The sequence below is a fragment of the Staurois parvus genome, unplaced genomic scaffold, assembly GCF_062004578.1.
Source record: "Staurois parvus isolate SC_StPar_1 unplaced genomic scaffold, SC_StPar_1.0 ptg000956l, whole genome shotgun sequence".
NCBI lineage: Eukaryota > Metazoa > Chordata > Amphibia > Anura > Ranidae > Staurois > Staurois parvus.
The window spans coordinates 567816-590000 of NW_028318752.1; the positions used below are offsets into that span (position 1 = coordinate 567816).

General features: G+C 46.1%; 2 protein-coding genes across 3 annotated transcripts in view; one reads left to right on the forward strand and one right to left on the reverse strand.

The window, feature by feature from the left end:
* The first annotated feature begins 2076 nt into the window (after window positions 1–2076).
* NAXE (NAD(P)HX epimerase) lies at window positions 2077–14316 on the forward strand. 2 transcript variants are annotated; one of them, XM_089657016.1, is made up of 6 exons: window positions 2077–2272; window positions 3288–3396; window positions 7230–7340; window positions 7432–7545; window positions 9818–9965; window positions 13945–14316. In XM_089657016.1, the coding sequence occupies exons 1-6, from the start codon at window positions 2112–2114 to the stop codon at window positions 14145–14147; spliced, it is 846 nt and encodes a 281-aa protein (XP_089513142.1). In that variant the 5' UTR covers window positions 2077–2111; the 3' UTR covers window positions 14148–14316. The 2 variants fall into 2 exon arrangements, with proteins under 2 accessions (XP_089513142.1, XP_089513143.1); XM_089657017.1 differs by lacking the exon at window positions 2077–2272 and adding an exon at window positions 2291–2331 and having other exon boundaries at window positions 3292–3396.
* Window positions 14317–17648: 3332 nt separating this feature from the next.
* Window positions 17649–22185, reverse strand: part of GPATCH4 (G-patch domain containing 4) — a 16733-nt gene continuing 12196 nt past the window's right edge. The window contains exon 8 of the mRNA XM_089657015.1: window positions 17649–20683. Within this exon, the coding sequence (XP_089513141.1) occupies window positions 19354–20683 (1330 nt within the window). The 3' untranslated portion in view covers window positions 17649–19353. The remainder of the gene's footprint in view (window positions 20684–22185) is intronic.

Here is a 22185-nt window from a genome sequence, read left to right on the forward strand (position 1 = left end):
ATCAGGGGGACGGCGCAATGTTCTCCATATTTAGAGATGGGAGGAAAATTGCCAGATGGAATCCACCACTGGGAGTCGGGAGACAAGAAAAGTTTTGTCTCTGGAGGATTCAAGTGCACCTATAAAGAGGAGCTGATTTGTCAGAACTAAACCAATTGGGTTTCACTTTTCTGCTACCTTCATGCAACAGCATGCAGTCTCTGACCATCTCCTGTGGTAGGTCTGCAGTCTCTGACAGTCTCCAGTAGTAGGTCTGCAGTCTCTGACCATCTCCTGTGGTAGGTCTGCAGTCTCTGACAGTCTCCAGTAGTAGGTCTGCAGTCTCTGACTGTCTCCTGTAGTTTTCTGCAGTCTCTGACCATCTCCTGAACTATGTCTGCAGTCTCTGACCATCTCCTTTAGTAGGTCTGCAGTCTCTGACCGTGTCCTGTATTATGTCTGCAGTCTCTGATCATCTCCTGTAGTAGGTCTGCAATCTCTGACAGTCTCCAGTAGTATGTCTGCAGTCTCTGACTGTCTCCTGTAGTAGGTCTGCAGTCTCTGACCATCTCCTGTAGTAGGTCTGCAGTCTCTGACCATCATCTGTAGTATATCTGCAGTCTCTGACCATCTCCTGTAGCATGATTGTAAAGCACTGAGCAAACTTTTGGCACTATATAAATCCTGTATAATAATAATAATAATGACTGCAGTCTCTGACCATCTCTTGTAGTATATCTGCAGTGTCTGATCATCTCCTGTCGTATATCTGCAGTCTCTGACCATCTCCTGTCGTATGTCTGCAGTCTCTGACCATCTCTTGTAGTATGTCTGCAGTCTGCGACCATCTCCTGTAGTTTTCTGCAGTCTCTGACCATCTCCTGTAGTAGGTCTGCAGTCTCTGACCATCTCCTGTAGTAGGTCTGGAGTCTCTGACCGTCTCCTGTAGTAGGTCTGCAGTCTCTGACCGTCTCCTGTAGTAGGTCTGCAGTCTCTGGCCGTCTCCTGTAGTAGGTCTGCAGTCTCTGGCCGTCTCCTGTAGGAGGTCTGCAGTCTCTGGCCGTCTCCTGTAGTAGGTCTGCAGTCTCTGGCCGTTTCCTGTTGTAGGTCTGCAGTCTCTGACCATCTCCTGAAGTAGGTCTGCAGTCTCTGACCGTCTCCTGTAGTATGTCTGCAGTCTCTGACCGTCTCCTGTAGTAGGTCTGCAGTCTCTGGCCGTCTCCTGTAGTAGGTCTGCAGTCTCTGGCCGTCTCCTGTAGTAGGTCTGCAGTCTCTGACCGTCTCCTGTAGTATGTCTGCAGTCTCTGACCGTCTCCTGTAGTAGGTCTGCAGTCTCTGACCGTCTCCTGTAGTAGGTCTGCAGTCTCTGACCGTCTCCTGTAGTAGGTATGCAGTCTCTGGCCGTCTCCTGTAGTATGTCTGCAGTCTCTGACCGTCTCCTGTTGTAGGTCTGCAGTCTCTGACCATCTCCTGTAGTAGGTCTGCAGTCTCTGACCATCTCCTGTAGTAGGTCTGCAGTCTCTGACCATCTCCTGTTGTAGGTCTGCAGTCTCTGACCATCTCCTGTTGTAGGTCTGCAGTCTCTGACCATCTCCTGTAGTATGTCTGCAGTCTCTGACCATCTCCTGTAGTATGTCTGCAGTCTCTGACCGTCTCCTGTAGTAGGTATGCAGTCTCTGGCCATCTCCTGGAGTAGGTCTGCAGTCTCTGGCCGTCTCCTGTAGGAGGTCTGCAGTCTCTGACCGTCTCCTGTTGTAGGTCTGCAGTCTCTGACCATCTCCTGTAGTATGTTTGCAGTCTCTGACCGTCTCCTGTAGCAGGTCTGCAGTCTCTGTACGGACTATAATATAATATTATGAGTTCAGTCAGTTCCTATATAATATATATCTTATTATAATTTCGATATAAAAATGTATTTCTTTTATGATATTTACATCCACATAAATAAACTTCGGCAACCATTGCCCATGGCAACCAGATTATTACGGCCCGCTGCCAAAACCCACTCTGCGCACGCGTGAGGACAGTCTATCCGCACCCGTAAAAACTCGCTGGGAGGCCGTAAGGCGCGTGCGCAGTACGCATAACACGGACGGGCCGCTTAGAGGCGAGGGGCGTGGTCGGGAAGACAGATGCACGGGGTCCGCGCTCTGCTCAGCTTGGGCTTGCTGGTGGGCGGTGCTCGGCTGGCAGTAAGGGCCCAGACGTGCATGCGCACGGCGATAGGCGAGAGCGCGCAGTGCAGAAAGTATCGAGCGGGGGGAGCGATGGAGGGGGGGCCAAAGTTCCTCAGGTGAGGGGGAGGGGATGTTTGCCTGCAGAGCACTCTGGGTAATGGGGTCTCAAGTGAGGGTGCGTTGTGGGGAAAAAAAGGGGTGCAGGTTTGGGAGGGGGAGTGCTCAGGTGAGGGGTCTGTGTATATTATCTGGGTGCAGTGCATTTTGAGGGTAGATGGGGGGGCTCAGGTGAGGGGTCTGTGTATATTATCTGGGTGCAGTGCATTATGGGGGGGTAGATGGGGGGCTCAGGTGAGGGGTCTGTGTGTATTATCTGGGTGCAGTGCATTATGGGGGGTAGATGGGGGGGGGGGGTTCAGGTGAGGGGTCTGTGTGTATTATCTGGGTGCAGTGCATTATGGGGGGTAGATGAGGGGTCTGTGTGTATTTTCTGGATGCAGTGCATTATGGGGGGTAGATGGGGGGGGGGGTTCAGGTGAGGGGTCTGTGTGTATTATCTGGGTGCAGTGCATTGTGGGGGGGTAGATGGGGACTGTGTGTATTATCTGGGTGCAGTGCATTATGGGGGATAGATGGGGGGCTCAGGTGAGGGGTCTGTGTGTATTATCTGGGTTCAGTGCATTATGGGGGGGGGGGGTAGATGGGGGGGCTGTGTATATTTGGGTGCAGTGCATTGTGGGGGGGGGTAGATGGGGGCTGTGTGTTTTATCTGGGTGCAGTGCATTATGGGGGGGGTAGATGGGAGGTCTGTGTATATTATCTGGGTGCATTGTGGGGGGGGGGTAGATGGGGTCTGTGTGTATTATCTGGGTTCAGTGCATTATGGGGGGGGGGGTAGATGGGAGGGCTGTGTATATTATCTGGGTGCAGTGCATTATGGGGGGGTAGATGGGGGGCTCAGGTGAGGGATCTGCGTATATTATCTGGGTGCAGTGCATTATGGGGGGTAGATGAGGGGTCTGTGTATATTATCTGGGTGCAGTGCATTATGGGGGGTAGATGAGGGGTCTGTGTATATTATCTGGGTGCAGTGCATTATGGGGGGTCATCGGTGTCCCTTTCCTTTGTCAGCCAGGCGGAGGCGCAGGCGGTGGACGAGGAGCTGTTCAATGAGTACAGGTTCAGCGTGGACCAGCTGATGGAACTGGCCGGACTGAGCTGTGCCACCGCCATCGCCAAGGTAATCCTATGGCATAGGAGACGCCATGACACGTCTCTGTTTTTAGTGGACCCCAATGTTTTTTTTTTTTTCTTCACTGGGGCACTTTCTGGCAGCCCATCCCCCTCAATGTAACCCTTTGCATTGTGGGAGGAGTTGGACTTTAATAAGATTAGAAGATTTTTGAAAGCTGATCCCATGAAGAACACCTGAGTAGCCAGAGAGATCAGATTACACAGACTGCAGCGACTCTCCTGGCTCCTTCCCCCTGTCAGGTGCCCCCACAGTAAGCAGCCTGCTATGGGGGGCATCCTCTGCTCCGTGTATCCATTCACACATGGACTCCACACCCTCTCTTCTCATTGGCTGGGATTGACAGCTAATGGTTTCCGCTGCTGTCTTAGCCAATGAGAAGAGGGAGTCCCGAGATAGCTGAGACTCCAGTGCACATTGCTGGGTAGAGAGGGGGCTTAGGTGAGTATTGGGGGAGGGGGCTGCTGCACTGAGAAGGTTTTTTACTTTCATGCATAGAATGCATGGAGGTAAAAATCCTTGAGCCTCTACACAGGGCTGCTGTTAGGGGCCCCATAAAGCCAACCTGACAGGGCCCCCCATAGAAAACAGTTTACTATGGGGCAGTTATGAACGAACACAGAGCGATCGGTACCGATCATTCATTGTTTCATTCAGAAAAGGAAGGGGCTGGGAAAGGTGACATATTTACCGAACCCTTCCCCCCACTCTCTATCCTGAAGGATCCTGTTGTGTGTTTGCAACTGCCAGTGGGAAGGAAAGGAGGGAAATTGGCTGCACTATGGGGGTGGGGGGGCCAGGGCAGCCTGGGCCCCATACAGGACGACAGGTGGTACCCCCTTATCCATAGCCCTGCCTCTACAAACACTTTAAGTCAGCCACACATGGATCAAAATTCGGCCACTTCAGCACACCGACATGTTTTGCACACACACATTTAAAAAAAAAAAAATATTTTGAACCCAACGCTTACATTAAACTACCAAACACTATATACCGTATATACTCGAGTATAAGCCGACCCGAATATAAGCCGAGGTACCTAATTTTACCACAAAAAACTGGGAAAAACTATTGACTCGAGTATAAGCCGAGGGTGGGAACACCAGTGGGAAGAATCGTGCCTCATCATTGGTGTCAGTGGGAGGAATAATGTCCCATCATTGGTGTCAGTGGAGGAATAGTGCCCCATCATTGGTATCGGTGGGAGGAATAGTGTCCCATCATTGGTATCAGTGGGAGGAATAGTGCCCCATCATTGGTATCAGTGGGAGGAATAGTGCCCCATCATTGGTATCAGTGGAAGGAATAGTGCCCCATCATTGGTGTCAGTGGGAGGAATAGTGCCCCATCATTGGTGTCAGTGGGAGGAATAGTGCCCCATCATTGGTATCAGTGGGAAGAATCGTGCCTCATCATTGGTGTCAGTGGGAGGAATAGTGCCCCATCATTGGTGTCAGTGGGAAGAATCGTGCCTCATCATTGGTGTCAGTGGGAGGAATAGTGCCCCATCATTGGTGTCAGTGGAGGAATAGTGCCCCATCATTGGTATCGGTGGGAGGAATAGTGCCCCATCATTGGTGTCAGTGGGAGGAATATTGCCCCATCATTGGTGTCAGTGGGAGGAATAGTGCCCCATCATTGGTGTCAGTGGGAGGAATATTGCCCCATCATTGGTATCAGTGGGAGGAATAGTGCCCCATCATTGGTATCAGTGGGAGGAATATTGCCCCATCATTGGTATCAGTGGGAGGAATAGTGCCCCATCATTGGTATCAGTGGGAGGAATAGTGCCCCATCATTGGTGTCAGTTGGAGGAATATTGCCCCATCATTGGTATCAGTGGGAGGAATAGTGTCCCATCATTGGTATCAGTGGGAGGAATAGTGCCCCATCATTGGTGTCAGTCGGGAGAATAGTGCCCCATCGTTGGTGTCAGTGTGGAGGAGGAATAGTGCCCCATCGTTGGTGTCAGTAGGAGGAATAGTGCCCCATCATTGGTATCAGTGGGTGGAATAGTGCCCCATCATTGGTATCAGTGGGTGGAATAGTGCCCCATCATTGGTATCAGTGGGAGGAATAGTGCCCCATCATTGGTGTCAGTTGGAGGAATATTGCCCCATCATTGGTATCAGTGGGAGGAATAGTGTCCCATCATTGGTATCAGTGGGAGGAATAGTGCCCCATCATTGGTGTCAGTCGGGAGAATAGTGCCCCATCGTTGGTGTCAGTGTGGAGGAGGAATAGTGCCCCATCGTTGGTGTCAGTAGGAGGAATAGTGCCCCATCGTTGGTGTCAGTAGGAGGAATAGTGCCCCATCGTTGGTGTCAGTAGGAGGAATAGTGCCCCATCGTTGGTGTCAGTGGAGGAGGAATAGTGCCCCATCATTGGTGTCAGTGGGGGAGGAATAGTGCCCCATCATTGGTGTCAGTGGGGGGAATAGTGCCTCATCATTGGTGTCAGTGTGGAGGAGGAATAGTGCCCCATCGTTGGTGTCAGTAGGAGGAATAGTGCCCCATCGTTGGTGTCAGTGGAGGAGGAATAGTGCCCCATCATTGGTGTCAGTGGGGGAGGAATAGTGCCCCATCATTGGTGTCAGTGGGGGAGGAATAGTGCCCCATCATTGGTGTCAGTGGGGGGAATAGTGCCCCATCATTGGTGTCAGTGGGGGAGGAATAGTGCCCCATCATTGGTGTCAGTGTGGAGGAGGAATAGTGCCCCATCATTGGTGTCAGTGGGGGAGGAATAGTGCCCCATCATTGGTGTCAGTGTGGAGGAGGAATAGTGCCCCATCGTTATTGTCAGTGGGGGAGAGGAGCGGCTGCTCCTTCTTTCATTTCGGCTGCTTGATTTTCGCGGGGCCGTTCGGCTCCGCCTCCTCGCTGGTGATTGGACGCCTGTGTGCGCTGGCGCCCAATCACCGGTGAGGAGGCGGAGCCGAGCGGCCGCGCGACCATCGAGCAGCCAAACTGAAAGAAGAAGGAGCAGCCGCGCTTCCTGGACCGGATCGTCGTGGGACCGGGACCGGAGCCAGCTAAGGTACAGCAGCCCCTCTGCCCACCCCTGTACTTAGTGTCCGATGGAGGACACCGCCCCTCGAAAAAGTGCCGCCCCGACACCGGCTCGCCGTATACCGGTGTATAAGACGACCCCCGACTTTTCAGAAGATTTTCACGGGTTGAAAAGTCGTCTTATACGCCGGCAAATACGGTATATACATACATACACACTGCATGTTCAAATGTATTTTTTATATATTTTAAAATATTTTCTTCAGATTTGTTTGAACTCATAAAAAAAAGTCATTTTAAAATATATTCTTACATGTATTTGTAAATTCATTCCAAAAATGTAGATTAAATGTATTTTTAAAGACATACAGTATATTTGAAAATGTGTATTTTTAAAAATATTCTTCATATATTTTATAATAACGCATTTCAACATACTGTGTGTGTTTTTTATATATATATATATATATATATATATATATATATATATATATATATATATATATATATAATTTTTTTTTTTTTTTCTTCTAATTGAAATATATTGAATACGGCCAAAATTGTAGTATTTCAAATATATGTCAATCTATTTGGGAAGAATATTTTTACATTGTATTTTTCTTCCATGTGGGTAGGGCCTCTACTTAAAAATAGATAATTTGGGGGGGTTCTGAGTAATTTTCTAGCAAAAAAAAAAATTATGATTTTTACATGTAGGAGAGAGTTGAGCTGAGTGGGACGTAGTTGATTGGCATGATTAGTATTGTGTGTCTGATTCTGTCTCTATAACATTTGCTCGTCTATCGCCAGGCCTACCCGGTGAGCTCCTTCACTTCCAACCTGCCGTCGGTGCTGGTGGTCTGTGGTCCGGGGAACAATGGAGGAGACGGCCTGGTGTGCGCCAGACACCTGAAACTGTTTGTAAGTCATTTCGGAAACTCTCGCTCTGAGGAAGGTCTTTACTGTGTGTAGATTTTGAGAATCACATTGGTTTTTGTTTTTCCATGCCCAGGGCTATGAACCCGCCATCTTTTACCCCAAGCGCCCCAACAAGCCGCTGTTTGAGAATTTGACCACACAGTGCCAGAAGATGGACATCCCTTTTCTCACAGAGTTCCCAAATGAGGTAACCAAATGATCTCTTTGCTGCTACTGTAAAGAGGTTCTTTTTTTCAAATATTAACTTTTAATAAACAGACATTCGCCTGTCCGAGGATCCAGCGCCGTCCTCACCCGGGTTGGCTACTTCACCAGTCTGGGTCCCGGCATGTTAACTGTGATTCCTTTTAGCTTCACAGCCAGCTGCCCACTTTGCATTTGTGAGCTGCACTGCGCTTTTGTGAATGGATCTTCAGCCTTCCGGGACCTGTCATGTGTACCAGGGGGCTGCAGGCAGCGATGGGGGAGGTGGTGGGGGGGTAGTGCCAACTGCCACTTGGATCTGCTAGGCCAGGGGTCTCTAAACTTTTTAAACAAAGGGACAGTTTACTGTTTTTCAGACTCTGGGTGGGCCAGTCTGTCAGTGTGAGTAGAAAATGCCCTGGGGCGTCAATGGGAATAAACAGTACCCCATTGTTGGTGTCATAAGGAGGAATTGTGCCTCATCTCTGATACCAGGGGAAAGAATAATGCCCCATCATTGGTGTCAGTGGGAGGAATAGTGCCCCATCATTGGTATCAGTGGGAGGAATAGTGCCCCATCATTGGTATCAGTGGGAGGAATAGTGCCTCATCATTGGTATCAGTGGGAGGAATAGTGCCCCGTCATTGGTGTCAGTGGGAGGAATAGTGCCCCATCATTGGTGTCAGTGGGAGGAATAGTGCCTCATCATTGGTATCAGTGGGAGGAATAGTGCCCCATCATTGGTGTCAGTGGAGGAATAGTGTCCCATCATTGGTATCAGTGGGAGGAATAGTGCCCCATCATTGTATCAGTGGGAGGAATAGTGCCCCATCATTGGTGTCAGTGGGAGGAATAGTGCCCCATCATTGGTGTCAGTGGGAGGAATAGTGCCCCATCATTGGTATCAGTGGGAGGAATAGTGCCCCATCATTGGTGTCAGTGGAGGAATAGTGTCCCATCATTGGTATCAGTGGGAGGAATAGTGCCCCATCATTGGTGTCAGTGGGAGGAATAGTGTCCCATCATTGGTGTCAGTGGGAGGAATAGTGTCCCATCATTGGTGTCAGTGGGAGGAATAGTGTCCCATCATTGGTATCAGTGGGAGGAATAGTGCCCCATCATTGGTGTCAGTGAAGGAATAGTCTCCCATCATTGGTATCAGTGGGAGGAATAGTGCCCCATCGTTGGTGTCAGTGGGAGGAATAGTGCCCCATCGTTGGTGTCAGTGGGAAGGAATAGTACCCCATTGTTGGTGTCAGTGGGAAGGAATAGTACCCCATCATTGGTGTCAGAGGGAAGGAATAATGCACCATCATTGGTGTCAGAGGTAGAAATGGTGCCCCAGTGTTGTCAGTGGGAGGAATTGTGCCCCATCGTTGGCTTCAGCGAAAGGAATAATGCCCCACTGTTGGTGTCATTGGGAGAAACAGTGCCCTAACAGTGGGGCATTATTCTTTTCCCTGAAGCCAACGATAGGGCATTATACCTCCCACTGATACCAACAATGGGGCACAATTCATCCCACTGACACCAACACTGGGCACTATTCCTACCAATGATGGGGCACTAGTCCTCCCACTGACACCAATGATGGGGCACTAGTCCTCCCACTGACACCAATGATGGGGCACTAGTCCTCCCACTGACACCAATGATGGGGCACTAGTCCTCCCACTGACACCAATGATGGGGCACTAGTCCTCCCACTGACACCAATGATGGGGCACTAGTCCTCCCACTGACACCAATGATGGGGCACTAGTCCTCCCACTGACACCAATGACGGGGCACTAGTCCTCCCAATGATACCAATGACGGGGCACTAGTCCTCCCAATGATACCATCATTGGTATCAGTGAGAGGAATAATGCTCATCGTTGGTGTCAGTGGGACAAATTTGTGCCCCGTTGTTGGTATCAGTGGGAGGAATAATGCCCCGTTGTTGTCATTGAAAGGAATAGTGTCCTACTGTTGGTATCGGGGGGAGGAATAATGCCCCAGTACATATGAGGGGAAGGAATAATGCCCCATCATTGGTGTCGGTAGAATTGTCCTCTCTTGTGTGAAAAGAGCCAAAAAATGTTTGACTGTCATGCTGTTGTTTCAACCAATCAGTATTTTATTAAAGGAGAGAGTAGCAGTAGCATGTTCCATATTTCTGCCAGTAGAGGTCTCTATAACGCTCTACAATCTGATTGGCTGGTTTAGGCAGCACCACATGGAGTACATCTTGTGGCTACGTAGGTTTAGAACTCTTTTCCGATTTCTCCTCCAGGCCGAGGTGATCGATGGAGCCTATCAGTTGGTTGTGGACGCCATCTTCGGCTTCAGCTTCCAGGGGGCCGTGAGAGAGCCTTTCGGAACTATCCTGAGCACCTTAAAACGGATCACCATACCGATCGCCAGCGTGGACATCCCATCGGGTACAGACCACCGCCATTCTAACACATTGGGGGGGGGTTTACTTTAACTGGAGAGTGCAAAATCTGCATAGAAACTAATTAGCTTTCAGGTCTTGTTGTCAAAACTGCATTGAACAAGCTGAAGTTAGAAGATGATTGGCTACCATGCTAAATGCTGAGTGCGCCAGTGTTAGTAAATCTCCCCGTATGTATAGTAAATACCGTCAAAGTGGAATTAAAGTTGTGTTTTGTTTTTCATGTTTTACCTACAGGTAAGCCTTTAGCTTCCTCCCACTCGCCATCTAAGGAAATGACGGGAGGGTGGCCGGTTTCTTGTTCAGGGAGGACGTCATGCAATTTTCCCCCACTCTAGCTGCGCATGCGCGCCCCCAGTGGCGATCGGTGGTGCGCTGTGTTCCTGGGACACAGCGGATCACCGATCGCAGTAAAGAGCCAATGACGTAGGCTCTATCATGTGATCAGCTGTGTCCAATCACAGCTGATCACATGTAATATAGGAAATGGTGTTATCGGCAATCCTCTCCTGACGCTGACAGCACGTGAGGAGAGCCGGTAAGTGGCATTCCTCAGAGGGGACATCTACACTGATCATCAGTGCCTTGGACTCTGTGTAGCCCCATCAGTGCCACATGTCACTGCCCATCAGTGCTGCCTATCAGTGCCTTTATATGAGTGCTGCCTTTCAGCGCCCATCAATGCAGCCTACCAGCGCCCATCAATGCAGCCTACCAGCGCCCATCAATGCAGCCTACCAGCGCCCATCAATGCAGCCTACCAGCGCACATCAGTGAAGGAGAAAAATTACTTATTTACAACATTTTTATAACCGAAACTAATTTTTTTTCAAATATTTTTGTTTTTTTAAATTTAGCAAAAAAAAAAAACCCCCAGTGGTGATTCAATTACCTCCTATCTGTCTCAAAAAAAGATACAAATTTCATATGGGTACGGTGTTGCATGACTGCGCAATTGTCATTCAGATTTCAACAGAGCTGAAAATTGGCCTGGGCAGGAAGGGGGTGGCAAGGGGTTAATAAGACTTAGTGGTAGGTACTGTAAATACCTCCTAAATGTGATATCCCCCAGTGACACCAGTACAGCGATCAGTGCTAATATAAAGCACTGACACTGTACTAATGGCACTGGGCAGGAAGGGGTTCACATATGGGGCGCTCAAAGGGTTAACTGTGCTTTGTGTTGTTTTACTATGGGGCAAATGGTGGCATATACACTGGAATTTTTTTTTTTTTTTATACTAGTGATGGCGGCGATCAGCGACTTATAGCAGGACTGTGGCGGACATTCTGACACGGGGGGGGGGGGGGGACTGAGTTTGTGTCATTGACTTCCCAAGTGACACCAATACAGGGATCAGTGCTAATAAAAAGCACTGACACTGTAGTAATGGCACTCGGCAGGAAGGGGTTCACATCTGGGGCGATCAAAGGGTTTACTGTGTGCTGGGAGTGCTTTACTCTAAGGCTGTGCTTTCCACTGTAAGCACGCTGCTTGGTATGGCTGTGCAGAGCCATACAAAGCAGTGTACAGGAGCTGACGGGAGAGACCTGTGTTGTTTATACACATCGGAGATACTTGGCGATCACCAGGTGCTGGCGAGAAATCGCAGGCCGGGACCTGGTGATTGACAGCCATGGCGGTGCATGCACACCCCCTACTCAGAACTGCAAAATCACATGTGTGTATGTATGTATGTATGTATGTATATATATATATATATATATATATATATGTGTATATATATATATACACACATACATACATACACACAGTGGGGATCGAAAGTTTGGGCACCCCAGCTAAGATGGAAAAATCTCCAAAAGGCATCAAATTACAGATTAGACATTCTTATAATATGTCAACAAAAGTTAGATTTTTTTTCCATGATTTACACTTTCAAAATAACAGAAAAGAAAAAAATGGCGTCTGCAAAAGTTTGGGCCCCCTGCAGAGTTAATATCTTGTACTGCCCCCTTTGGCAAGTATCACAGCTTGTAAATGCTTTTTGTAGCCAGCCAAGAGTCTTTCAATTCTTGTTTGAGGTATCTTTGCCCATTCTTCCTTACAAAAGTCTTCCAGTTCTTTGAGATTTCTGGGCTGTCTGTCACGCACGGCTCTTTTAAGGTCTATCCATAGATTTTCAATTATGTTGAGGTCAGGCGATTGTGAAGGCCATGGCAAAACCTTCAGTTTACGCCTCTTGATGTAATCCCCCGTGGATTTCGAGGTGTGTTTAGGATCATTATCCATTTGTAGAAGCCATCCTCTCTTTAACTTCAGCTTTTTCACAGATGGCATCAAGTTACCATCCAAAATTTGCTGAAATTTTATTGTATCCATTTTTCCTTCTACTCGTGAGATGTTCCCTGTGCCACTGGCTGCAACACAACCCCAAAGCATGATTGATCCAACCCCATGCCTAACAGTTGGCCAGAGGTTCTTTTCATTAAATTCTGTGCCCCTTCTTCTCCAAACGTACCTTTGCTCATTCCGGCCAAAAAGTTCAATTTTAACCTCTTCGGTCCACAGAACTTGTTTCCAAAATGCATCAGGCTTGTCTATATGTTCATTTGCAAAGTTCAAACGATGATTTTTGTGGTGAGGACGTAGAAGAGGTTTTCTTCTGATGACTCTTCCATGAAGACCATATTTGTACAAGTATCTCTTTATAGTGGAATAGTGTACCACAACTCCAGTGTCTGCCAGATCTTTCTGGAGGGATCGTGCAGTCAAACGTGGGTTTTGAATTGTTTTTCTCACAATCCTGCGAGCTGTTCTGTCTGATATTTTTCTTGGTCTTCCAGATCTTGCTTTAACTTCCACTGTCCCTGATGACTGCCATTTCTTAATTACATTCCGAACAGAGGATATTGACATCTGAAAACGCTTTGCTATCTTCTTATAGCCTTCTCCAGCGTTGTGAGCGTCAACTATTTTCAGTTTCAGTTTTCTAGACAACTGCTTAGAAGAACCCATGGTGCTGATTGTTGGGGCAAGGTCAGATGAGTCTGGGCATTTAAAACCTTTGAGATTGACATCACCTGGTCTTCCCAGACGATGATTGAGAACAATCCATGACACTGGCAGGTCTCAGCTTTGCAAAGGGGGCAGTGCATGCTATAAATTCTGCAGGGTGCCCAAACTTTTGCAGACGCCATTTTTTTGTTTTCTGTTATTTTGAAAGTGTAAATGATGGAAATAAAATCTAACTTTTGTTGACATATTATAAGAATGTCTAATCTGTAATTTGATGCCTTTTGGAGATTTTTCCTTCTTTCCTTGGCTTCTTTATGCACATTAATACACATTTTTAGCTGGGGTGCCCAAACTTTCCATCCCCACTGTGTGTGTGTGTGTATATATATATATGTATGTGTGTATGTATATATGTATGTGTATATGTATATATGTATGTATATATGTATGTGTATATGTATGTGTGTGTGTATGTGTATGTATGTATATATGTATGTGTGTGTGTATGTGTATGTATGTGTGTGTGTATGTGTATGTATGTATATATGTATGTGTGTGTGTATATGTATGTATGTGTATATGTATGTATGTGTGTGTATATATATATATATATATATATATGTGTATATGTTTATATATATATATATGTGGGTGTGTGATATTGCGCACCTGTGCCGCCCTGTAGCAAGAAGCGATTAACCACTTGCTGTCTGATGTACATGAAATATTGGGCTGTCATCAGAAGAAGAATAGAGGGGACATTTTTCTATGCGGACATTAGTTCCAGGGATTTCCTCTCACTTCCTGTTGAGGCTGTGGGACAGGAAGTTTAGGGAAATCTCCCCAGTGGGCCACAGATGGCAAAAAACCTGACCAGACTATAACCCCCCATTATGCTGTCCAGACAGGGAAAACAAATGTTGCCTTTTTAGTTCTACTTTTGTTTCGTTCTAAGTATCAAATATAACTTGTTTGTTGTTTCCAGGATGGGATGTGGAGAAAGGAAACCCGGACGGCATTCAACCGGACATGCTGATCTCTCTGACCGCCCCCAAACAATCAGCCATACACTTCTTAGGACGCTACCACTACCTGGGGGGGCGCTTTGTCCCCAAGGCACTGGAGAAGAAGTATAACCTGAACCTCCCCCCGTATCCGGATACCGAGTGTGTCCGCAAACTGCCTTGACCAAGTACTGGACCCGGAGCACTCGCTGCATACAGAGCATTGGAAGCTTGCTGTGACGTTCTTATTGCTCGGCTAGCGGTACATTTATAGATTTGTTTATATTACAAATATTCTGATTGGTGCACTTTAGAAAAAAAAATATTTGAATTAAAGGAGTTGTTTTTCTGTACCCGGTGTAGCTTCGGTGGGGATTTCCAAGAATGGTTCACCATCATGGCTTTCTAGGTCAGCTCAAGGCAATTATTTCACTGTCAAATGAGGTACCTGCCTTTAAAGTGATTGCAAACTCCTACATAGACCCAGTGAAACAATTCCACCTACATAAGTTGTACCTGTTTATCTGTAGCTACCTGTCCTCTCTACATTTATAGTGCAACATTTACACGGGTTCTCTCATTGCTGAAAAGCAGGGGGCAGGGAGCTGAAGTTAGGGGCAGGGAGAAGAGCTCTGAGAGCTGATTGGAGGGAAGGGACACACCCCCACTTCACAGGAACAGCTGAGGCTGTCAATCACAGACTATGCCCTCCCGTCGTTTTTTTTTTTTTTTTTCCTCTTGGTGTCAGAAAAGCTTGTCAGAAGCGATTCATGCTGATAGCAGAAGAACAAGGCAGCAGACAGAAATGACACCTGGGCCTCTTTCACACCGGCGGTTGTTCTGCCGCTTGTAAATGCAGTTTTTTTTATTTTGAAATTCCAACACTCCTGGCACAGTGATCACTTGCGTTTTATCTGCGGTAGTAAATTCTTGCCTTTTCTATAGCAACTGTTTTTACTTATTTTTTTTTTTCTTTGTACTGCGTTTATGTACAGATAGCTGCGGCACATCGCTCCTGGACGCTGTCAACTTTATTTTTCCTAAACGCATAAAACCGTATGTTAGGAAAATGTTGCTAAACGCAGTGTGGGAACGGAGCCATAGGGATGCATTGTCTGCATTTAGCTGCGGTAAATTCCTCTAACCGCAGCTAAAAGCTGAAATTTATCTTTAAAAGAAATTCCAGGCTAGAGCTGACTGGTCTTAAAAAAAAAAAAAAACCTAAACTTTTTTTATTTTTTACCAAAAAAAAAAAAAGTGTAAAATAAAAATATATATATATATATATATATATATATATATATATATATATATATATATATATACTTTTTTTTTTTTACCAAATTCTTGCCTTTTCTAATGCAACTGTTTACTTTTTTTTTCTTTGTACTGCGTTTATGTACAGATAGCTGTGGCACATCACTCCTGGACGCTGTCAACTTTATTTTTCCTAAACGCATAAAAGCTTATTTTATGAAAATGTTGCTAAACGCAGCGTGTGAACGGAGCCATAGGGATGCATTGTCTGCATTTAGCTGCGGTAAGTTCCTCTAACTTCAGCTAAAAGCTGAAATCTAACCGCCATGTGAAAGGGGCCTTAGTGCTCTGAATTGAGGCAAGAACACACTATAGAGCAGGGGTGTCAAACTGGCGACCCTCCAGCTGTTGTGAAACTACAAGTCCCATCATGCCTCTGCGAGTCATGCTTGTAACTGTCAATCTTGCAATGCCTCATGGGACTTGTAGTTTGGCAACAGCTGGAGGGCCACCAGTGTGACGTGCCTGAACCTCACTGCTCAGAAATCGGATGACTCTTTAACTAGTTCCTAACCGTGCTATAGCAGAAGGATGGCTACAGCACGGTTGTCTAGTTCTGGGACGACATCCACGGACGTCATTCCAGAACGTGTGCCCCAGCGGTGATTGCGGTGTCCTATGAACACAGCTGATCACGTGGTACGGTAAACGGCCAATCACAGCGGCCTTTTACCACATGATCAGCTGTGTCCAATAACACAGCAATCACCGGGTAAATGCAGTTGCCGGTTGTCGGCTACACTTTCCTCACCCTGTCACAGCGTGAGGAAAGTACTGCCAAGAACCGGCAATTGCCAGCGAAGGGATTAGTGCTGCCCACCTGTGCCAACTCATCATGCCACCTACCCGTGCAGCCCCATCAATGCACAGTGAAGGAGAAAAATTATCTGTTTGCAAAATTTTATAATAGAAACAAACTTTTTTTGCTCTTTTTTTCACATTTGCTTTTTCTGGACTTTTTTTGCACAGTTTCTGCTCTTTCACATTTTGCTTTTTTTTTCTACATTTTGCTGCTTTTTTTTTTTGCACATTTTTTCTCTTTCACATTTGTTTTTGCAAATTTTTGTGCTTTTTTTGCGCTTCTTTTGCACATTTGCTTTTTTGTTTTTTTGCTTTTTTTTTCACATTTTGCTTTTTTTTGGACATTTTTTGCTCTTTTCACATTTTGCTTTTTTGGACTTTTTTTTTGTTTGTTTGCACATTTTCTGCTCTTTTTCACATTTGCTTTTTTTGTGCTCATTTGCTTTTTTGCTCTTTTTTTTTCTACATTTTGCTGCTTTTTTTTGCACATTTTTGCTCTTTCGCATTTGCTTTTTTTGCACATTTTTGCAAATTTGTGCGCTTCTTTTGCACATTTGCTTTTTTTTGCACATTTTCTGCTCTTTCACATTTGCTTTTTTTGTTCTTTTTTTCCTACATTTTGCTGCTCCTTTTTGCACATTTTTGCTCTTTCGCATTTGCTTTTTTTGCACATTTTGTTTTTTTTTTTTCGCACATTTTTTGCTCTTTTGTTTCACTTTGACTTTTTGCACTATAAACAAAAAAAGTGCAAACACCCAGCGGCGATTAAATACCACCAAAAGAAAGCTCTAGGAGTGAAAAAAATGATACAAATTTCATATGGATACAATGTCATCACAGAGGACAAGGGGGCGCTCTTTACGTCTGGAGGAAAATAAATTTAATCTCCAAACACGGAAAGGTTTCTTCACAGTAAGAGCTGTGAGAATGTGGAATAGACTCCCTCAAGAGTTGGTTGTGGCCAGCTCAGTGGATTGCTGTAGGAAAGTCCTGGATTCTTTCTTGGATACACAGAATATAACTGGATATAACATTTATAGGTGATATTTTGGCAGGGAATATCCGATTGCCTCTGGGGGGATCAGGAAGGAATTTTTTTCCCAGCAGGAGCAATTTGGATCGTGCTTTTCTGGGTTTTTTTTGCCTTCCTCTGGATCAAATCTGGGTGTAGGATTATAACTTTTTTTTTTTTTCTATGGTTAAACTGGATGTACTTTTGTCAGCCAGACAAACTATATGTCGCATGACCGTGTAATTATCATTCAAAGTAAGACAGTGTTGAAAATTGGCCTGGGCAGGAAGGGGGTAGAAGTGCCCAGTAGGCAAGTGATTAAAACTGTACTTAATCCACACTGCCAGTACATCAGATGTACGTGAACAGGCACCATAGGAAGCAACGTTTTGGGGTTCCCCCACGTCATGCGGATTGGATGCGGTTCAAACCGCATATTTGCGAACAGACACTGACCCAATTCTGGTAAAAATGTATCTCCTTTCATTTCCGAGGCTTTTCTCCTTGTAGACCAGTGTAGCCCATCCAAGCTGAACAAAGTATCCCACACTCAGGTTTAAATAGACATTTTGATGTCAGCCTTTATTTTATTATTACCACCCCCCACAATAACACTGCAATTACATATACATTTCTAGATCTCAGACTGGTCTACCGCTCTTCCAGGGGTGTCAAACTGGCGGCTCTCCAGCTGCTGCGGAACTAAAAGTCCCATCATGTCTGCCTGTGGGAGTCAGCCTTGCAATGCCTCATGGGATTTGTAGTTCTGCACCAGCTGGAGGGCCGCCAGTTTGACACCCCGTGTTTTAGATGAAGTCAGAGAAGGACTCCTCTTTGGTTTAAAAATATACATACAGTATAAATAGTACAAAAGCCATTGTGTAAATTAAAAAAAAAAATAATTCTTTACCTGCTCCAAGTTAATAAAACTGTCAAAACATTGAAGTATTGTCTCTGGAAAGGTACCCCACCTATGGGATTTCCCAGAATTCCTTTCTGCTTGGACGTCTGCACAGCACTGGAGGCAACATTAGAGCCATCCCCTGCAGCAGGTCTATCAAACCATCACACGGTGCAGGGGCCACAGGTTTTCTTGCTGTAATCATCAGATGCTTAGAGGAGGCAGACCCTCCAAATCAGCAGCAAAAGAAACAGCCATGAGCTCAACCTTGCCATTAAAGCTTTATTGTTCAGGAGAACATGCACACAAGTCCCACCTAGGAACCTCCCTGGCCAAGCTTCTTTGCGCATGTTGTCCATAGCCATAAACAGGGCCGTGGATGAGGGGGTACCACCAGTCCTCCTGTACGGGGCCCAGGCAGCTGGGTGAACTGGATGTTGGTAGGAAGGGTGATCGCCACAGCAGGGGAGGGGGGGATTTACCGGAACCGATCCCCAGTATGGCTCCCTTCTTAACAGCTGAAAGCCAGCTTCCCCCCCCCCCACCTTCCCACTGGCTTTTTAGCTGCTGAAGAGAGACCCATACAGGGGATCGGCTGCAGTAACTGCCCCCTGCTGCATCCACCACCCTCCCTGTGCAACAGAGGTTTCCCCCTGCTGCCCAGGCACCCGTGTGCCCCCACAGTGCTGCTGCTTCCCCCCTCTCCATTCCACTGGCATCTGCAAGCACAGAATAGGATCCTTCCGGATAGAGAGTAGGGGAAGGGTCCAGTAAATATGTCAAATTTACCAGCCCTTGCTTTCCTGAATGAACACAATGAGTGATCAGTACCGATCACTCACTTAAAAAAAATTTACCAGCCCCATCCTTTCCTGAATGAACACAATGAGCGATCGGTAACAATCACTCACTGTGTTCATACATAACTAGTATAGTAAACTGTTTTTTTTTGTGGAGGGGGGTAGGACCCTGTCAGGTTGGCTGTATGGGGGCCCCATGGTTTCTAACAGTAGCCCTGGCCATAAAGCCTTATTGAAACACCAATGTCATCCGTGTGCGGCCAGTTCTTTTGCTGGGAGATGCATGTGAGGAACATGGATGCCAGCATCTAAGCCTCCACACGTCAATCCTATGGGCTTGCAAACGGCAACCCTTTTCCTTCAAATCAGCAGCCAGTTTTAGATGAAGACCCAACAAAGAGCGTGTCCATAATTCTACAATTGATGCAGGTAAGAAGTTGCAATGTAATTGGCTAAAAGCCTTGCAATGTGAATAAATTCGCCTGGACAATTTTTTTTTGGTACCTTTTTAACAAAACTAAAATTTCAGCTTTAAGAATGAAGCAACATTCTATGCAGACTACTCTTTCCGCTTTTTTTTTTTACGCTTCATCGTATGTTCCGTGTTGTCTACAGCAGGTTCCGACTCCTCTTCTGGGTTTGAACAGTCTCTGTATTTGTTTTTGCTCCTCTTTTTTTTCTTTGTGGTTTGGTATTCTTCTTCTATGGACACGTGCCCATCAAACTCTTGTACTTTCTTTTGCTTTTTCTTCTTTTTCAAAGATTGGACATAGTCTTCTGTTGACTCATCTCCTTCCTCTGCAACCCTCTCTTCCAGGTCTTTTCTCACCTTCTTTGTCAGGCGAAGGTCTTCTGAAGGAGCCCATTCTTGATGACCATTGGGAAGCTTCTCCTCGGTTGTCTCATCCTGCTCTTTTTTCTTCTTTGAGGATTGTATATTGTCTTCTGGAGATTGATCATGGTCTTCAAGAAGGTCAGCCTCTTCTTTAACTTTCTTCTTGGATGACCGTAAATCATCTTCTAAAGGTTGAGCATGATCTTCAAGATTTTGAGCATCCTCTTTGGCTTTCTTTTTTTTCTTTCTGGATGACTGTACGCCATCTTCTACAGGTTGAGCATGGTCTTCAAGATCGTGAGCATCTTCTTCGACTTTCTTTTTTTTCTTTCTAGATGACTGTACACTGTCTTCTATAGGTTGAGTATGGTCTTCAAGATCGTGAGCATCTTCTTTAACTTTCTTCTTTCTCTTTCTGGATAACTGTATGCCATCTTCTATAGGTTGAGCATGGTCTTCAAGATCGTGAGCATCTTCTTCGACTTTCTTCTTTCTCGATGACTGTACGTCATCTTCTTTAGTTTGAGTGTGGTCTTCAAGATCTTCAGCCTCTTTGACTTTCTTCTTTTTCTTCTTGGATGACTGTTTATCATCTTCTAAAGGATTATCATGGTCTTCAAGGTGGTCAGCCTCTTTGGCTTTCTTTTTCTTCTTTGAGTATCCCAGTTCTGTTTCTGAAGAAGCTACACCGTTAAAAGCATCCACCAACTCTTTATTGTCTACATTTTTCTTTGAGGCAATAGTGGCCTCATTTTTCCAAGGAATGTGTTCCTCATAACCATTGGTTCTGTCGTCCTCCAAACCCTCTTCATCGTTGACCCTTTTCTTTCCCTTTTTCTTCTGCTTACGTTGTGTGTTGTTGAATGAGATGTCTTCACAGGTAATATCCACTCTGTGGTTTTCCTTCTTTCTTCCAGTCTCTACATCCTTTTCTAAGGTTGATCTGGAGGGTTCTTTATTTGGTTTCTCCTTCCCGTATTTTTCCAGAAAAGCTCTTTCTTGCTCTTCAATCCTGGAGAGCTTTGCATTCATTGTCAGGCCGTGCCTGGCTCCTCTACAACAGAAGAAAAATGTTTGATTAGAAACCTTGAAAAGAAAAAAAAAAAATGCTGTAGGCATGAGTAATCTTGGCAAACCAACATCTTTGGCAACCTTAAGCCCTTGATTCTGATCTCTCAATACAGAAGGTCTCTGCGCTACAACCCCCTGTTCAAAAGCGGCTGCTTCTTCCAAGTGTTTTTACTGAAGTCTGGCAAGAAAATTGAACAGTGGAGATGGTGCCAGACAGTATAAAAATACACCTTTTAAAAATTGTGTGATTCATGTGAGCTATGGTGTCACTGTACTACTTGTGGGGGGGTGATGATTTTTTTTTTACACACTCAAAGGCTGTAAAAGCAATCATTTCCTCTTCTCTCTCTTGCAGCCATTGAGAAATACTGTGAGAGCTGTGATTGGTCACATGGTACAAGGCTGTTGTGAATAGCCCTGTACCATGTGACTTCTGTGATCATTCACAGATTTCACTAGTAGTAAGCAATGATGTCAGACGTGACATCTTGCTTACTACTATTCATGTGATCACTGATTGGCCAATCAGTGATCACATGATCGGGACCTCACACAGATTTCCCGTACGGCGATCGGAGTCCATAGCCGTCTATTGGGACGCACGGACGCAGCCACTACTCAATATTTTGTGTTGGAGAGCACGCTGGTCCGACTGGATTGGTCACTGGCCGTGGGTGGGTATTTCTGTTGGCAAAAAAACCTCCCAGTGGATTGTGCCCAATGATAGATAGTGACGATGAGCCCTCTTTGGGGTTGGGCTGCTATTTTTTTTTTTTGTGTGCGATCTTGTGGTTGTTTCAGCATGTAGACTTGGATGAGATGCAAGAAGGGCCGGGTTTCTAGAGAAATACAACTGCTAAAGCATAGTTCATACACATTTATTGAGAGGTGCATCAAGCCAATGCGTTTCAGGGGAAAAGATTCCCCCTTCTTCAGGGCTGTTGCATGCTATTGGATGGGAATTGTTCCCATAGCGGTTATAATAAAGTGTTTGTAAAGGATCAAGGTTTTTTTTTTTTACAAAAAACCCTTCTGTGTGCAGCAGTGCACCCCAAATTCTTACCTGAGCCCCATAGCGATCGAGCGATGTGCACGACAGCCTCAGCTGTCCCAGGGTCTCTGCCTCCTCATTGGCTGAGACAGCAAGCGGGAGCACTGCTGTCAATCACAGCCAGTCAGCCAATGAGAAGAGGGGAGTGGGGGCAAGCAGCAGCTCTGTGTGTGTACAAACACACGGAGCAGCAGCTTGCGAACACACCTGCTGCTCAGGTGCCCCCATAGTAAGCTGCTTGTTATGGGGGCACCCGAAAGAAAGGAGGAGCCAGGAGCGCCGGCAAAGGACCTGCGAAGAAGATGCAGGCTGCTCAGTGCCACCTGCCAGTGCCCATCAATACCACATATCAGTGCCTACCAGTGCACATCAATGCCACATATCAGTGCACATCAATGCCACATATCAGTGCCCATCTGAGCTGCCTTTCAGAG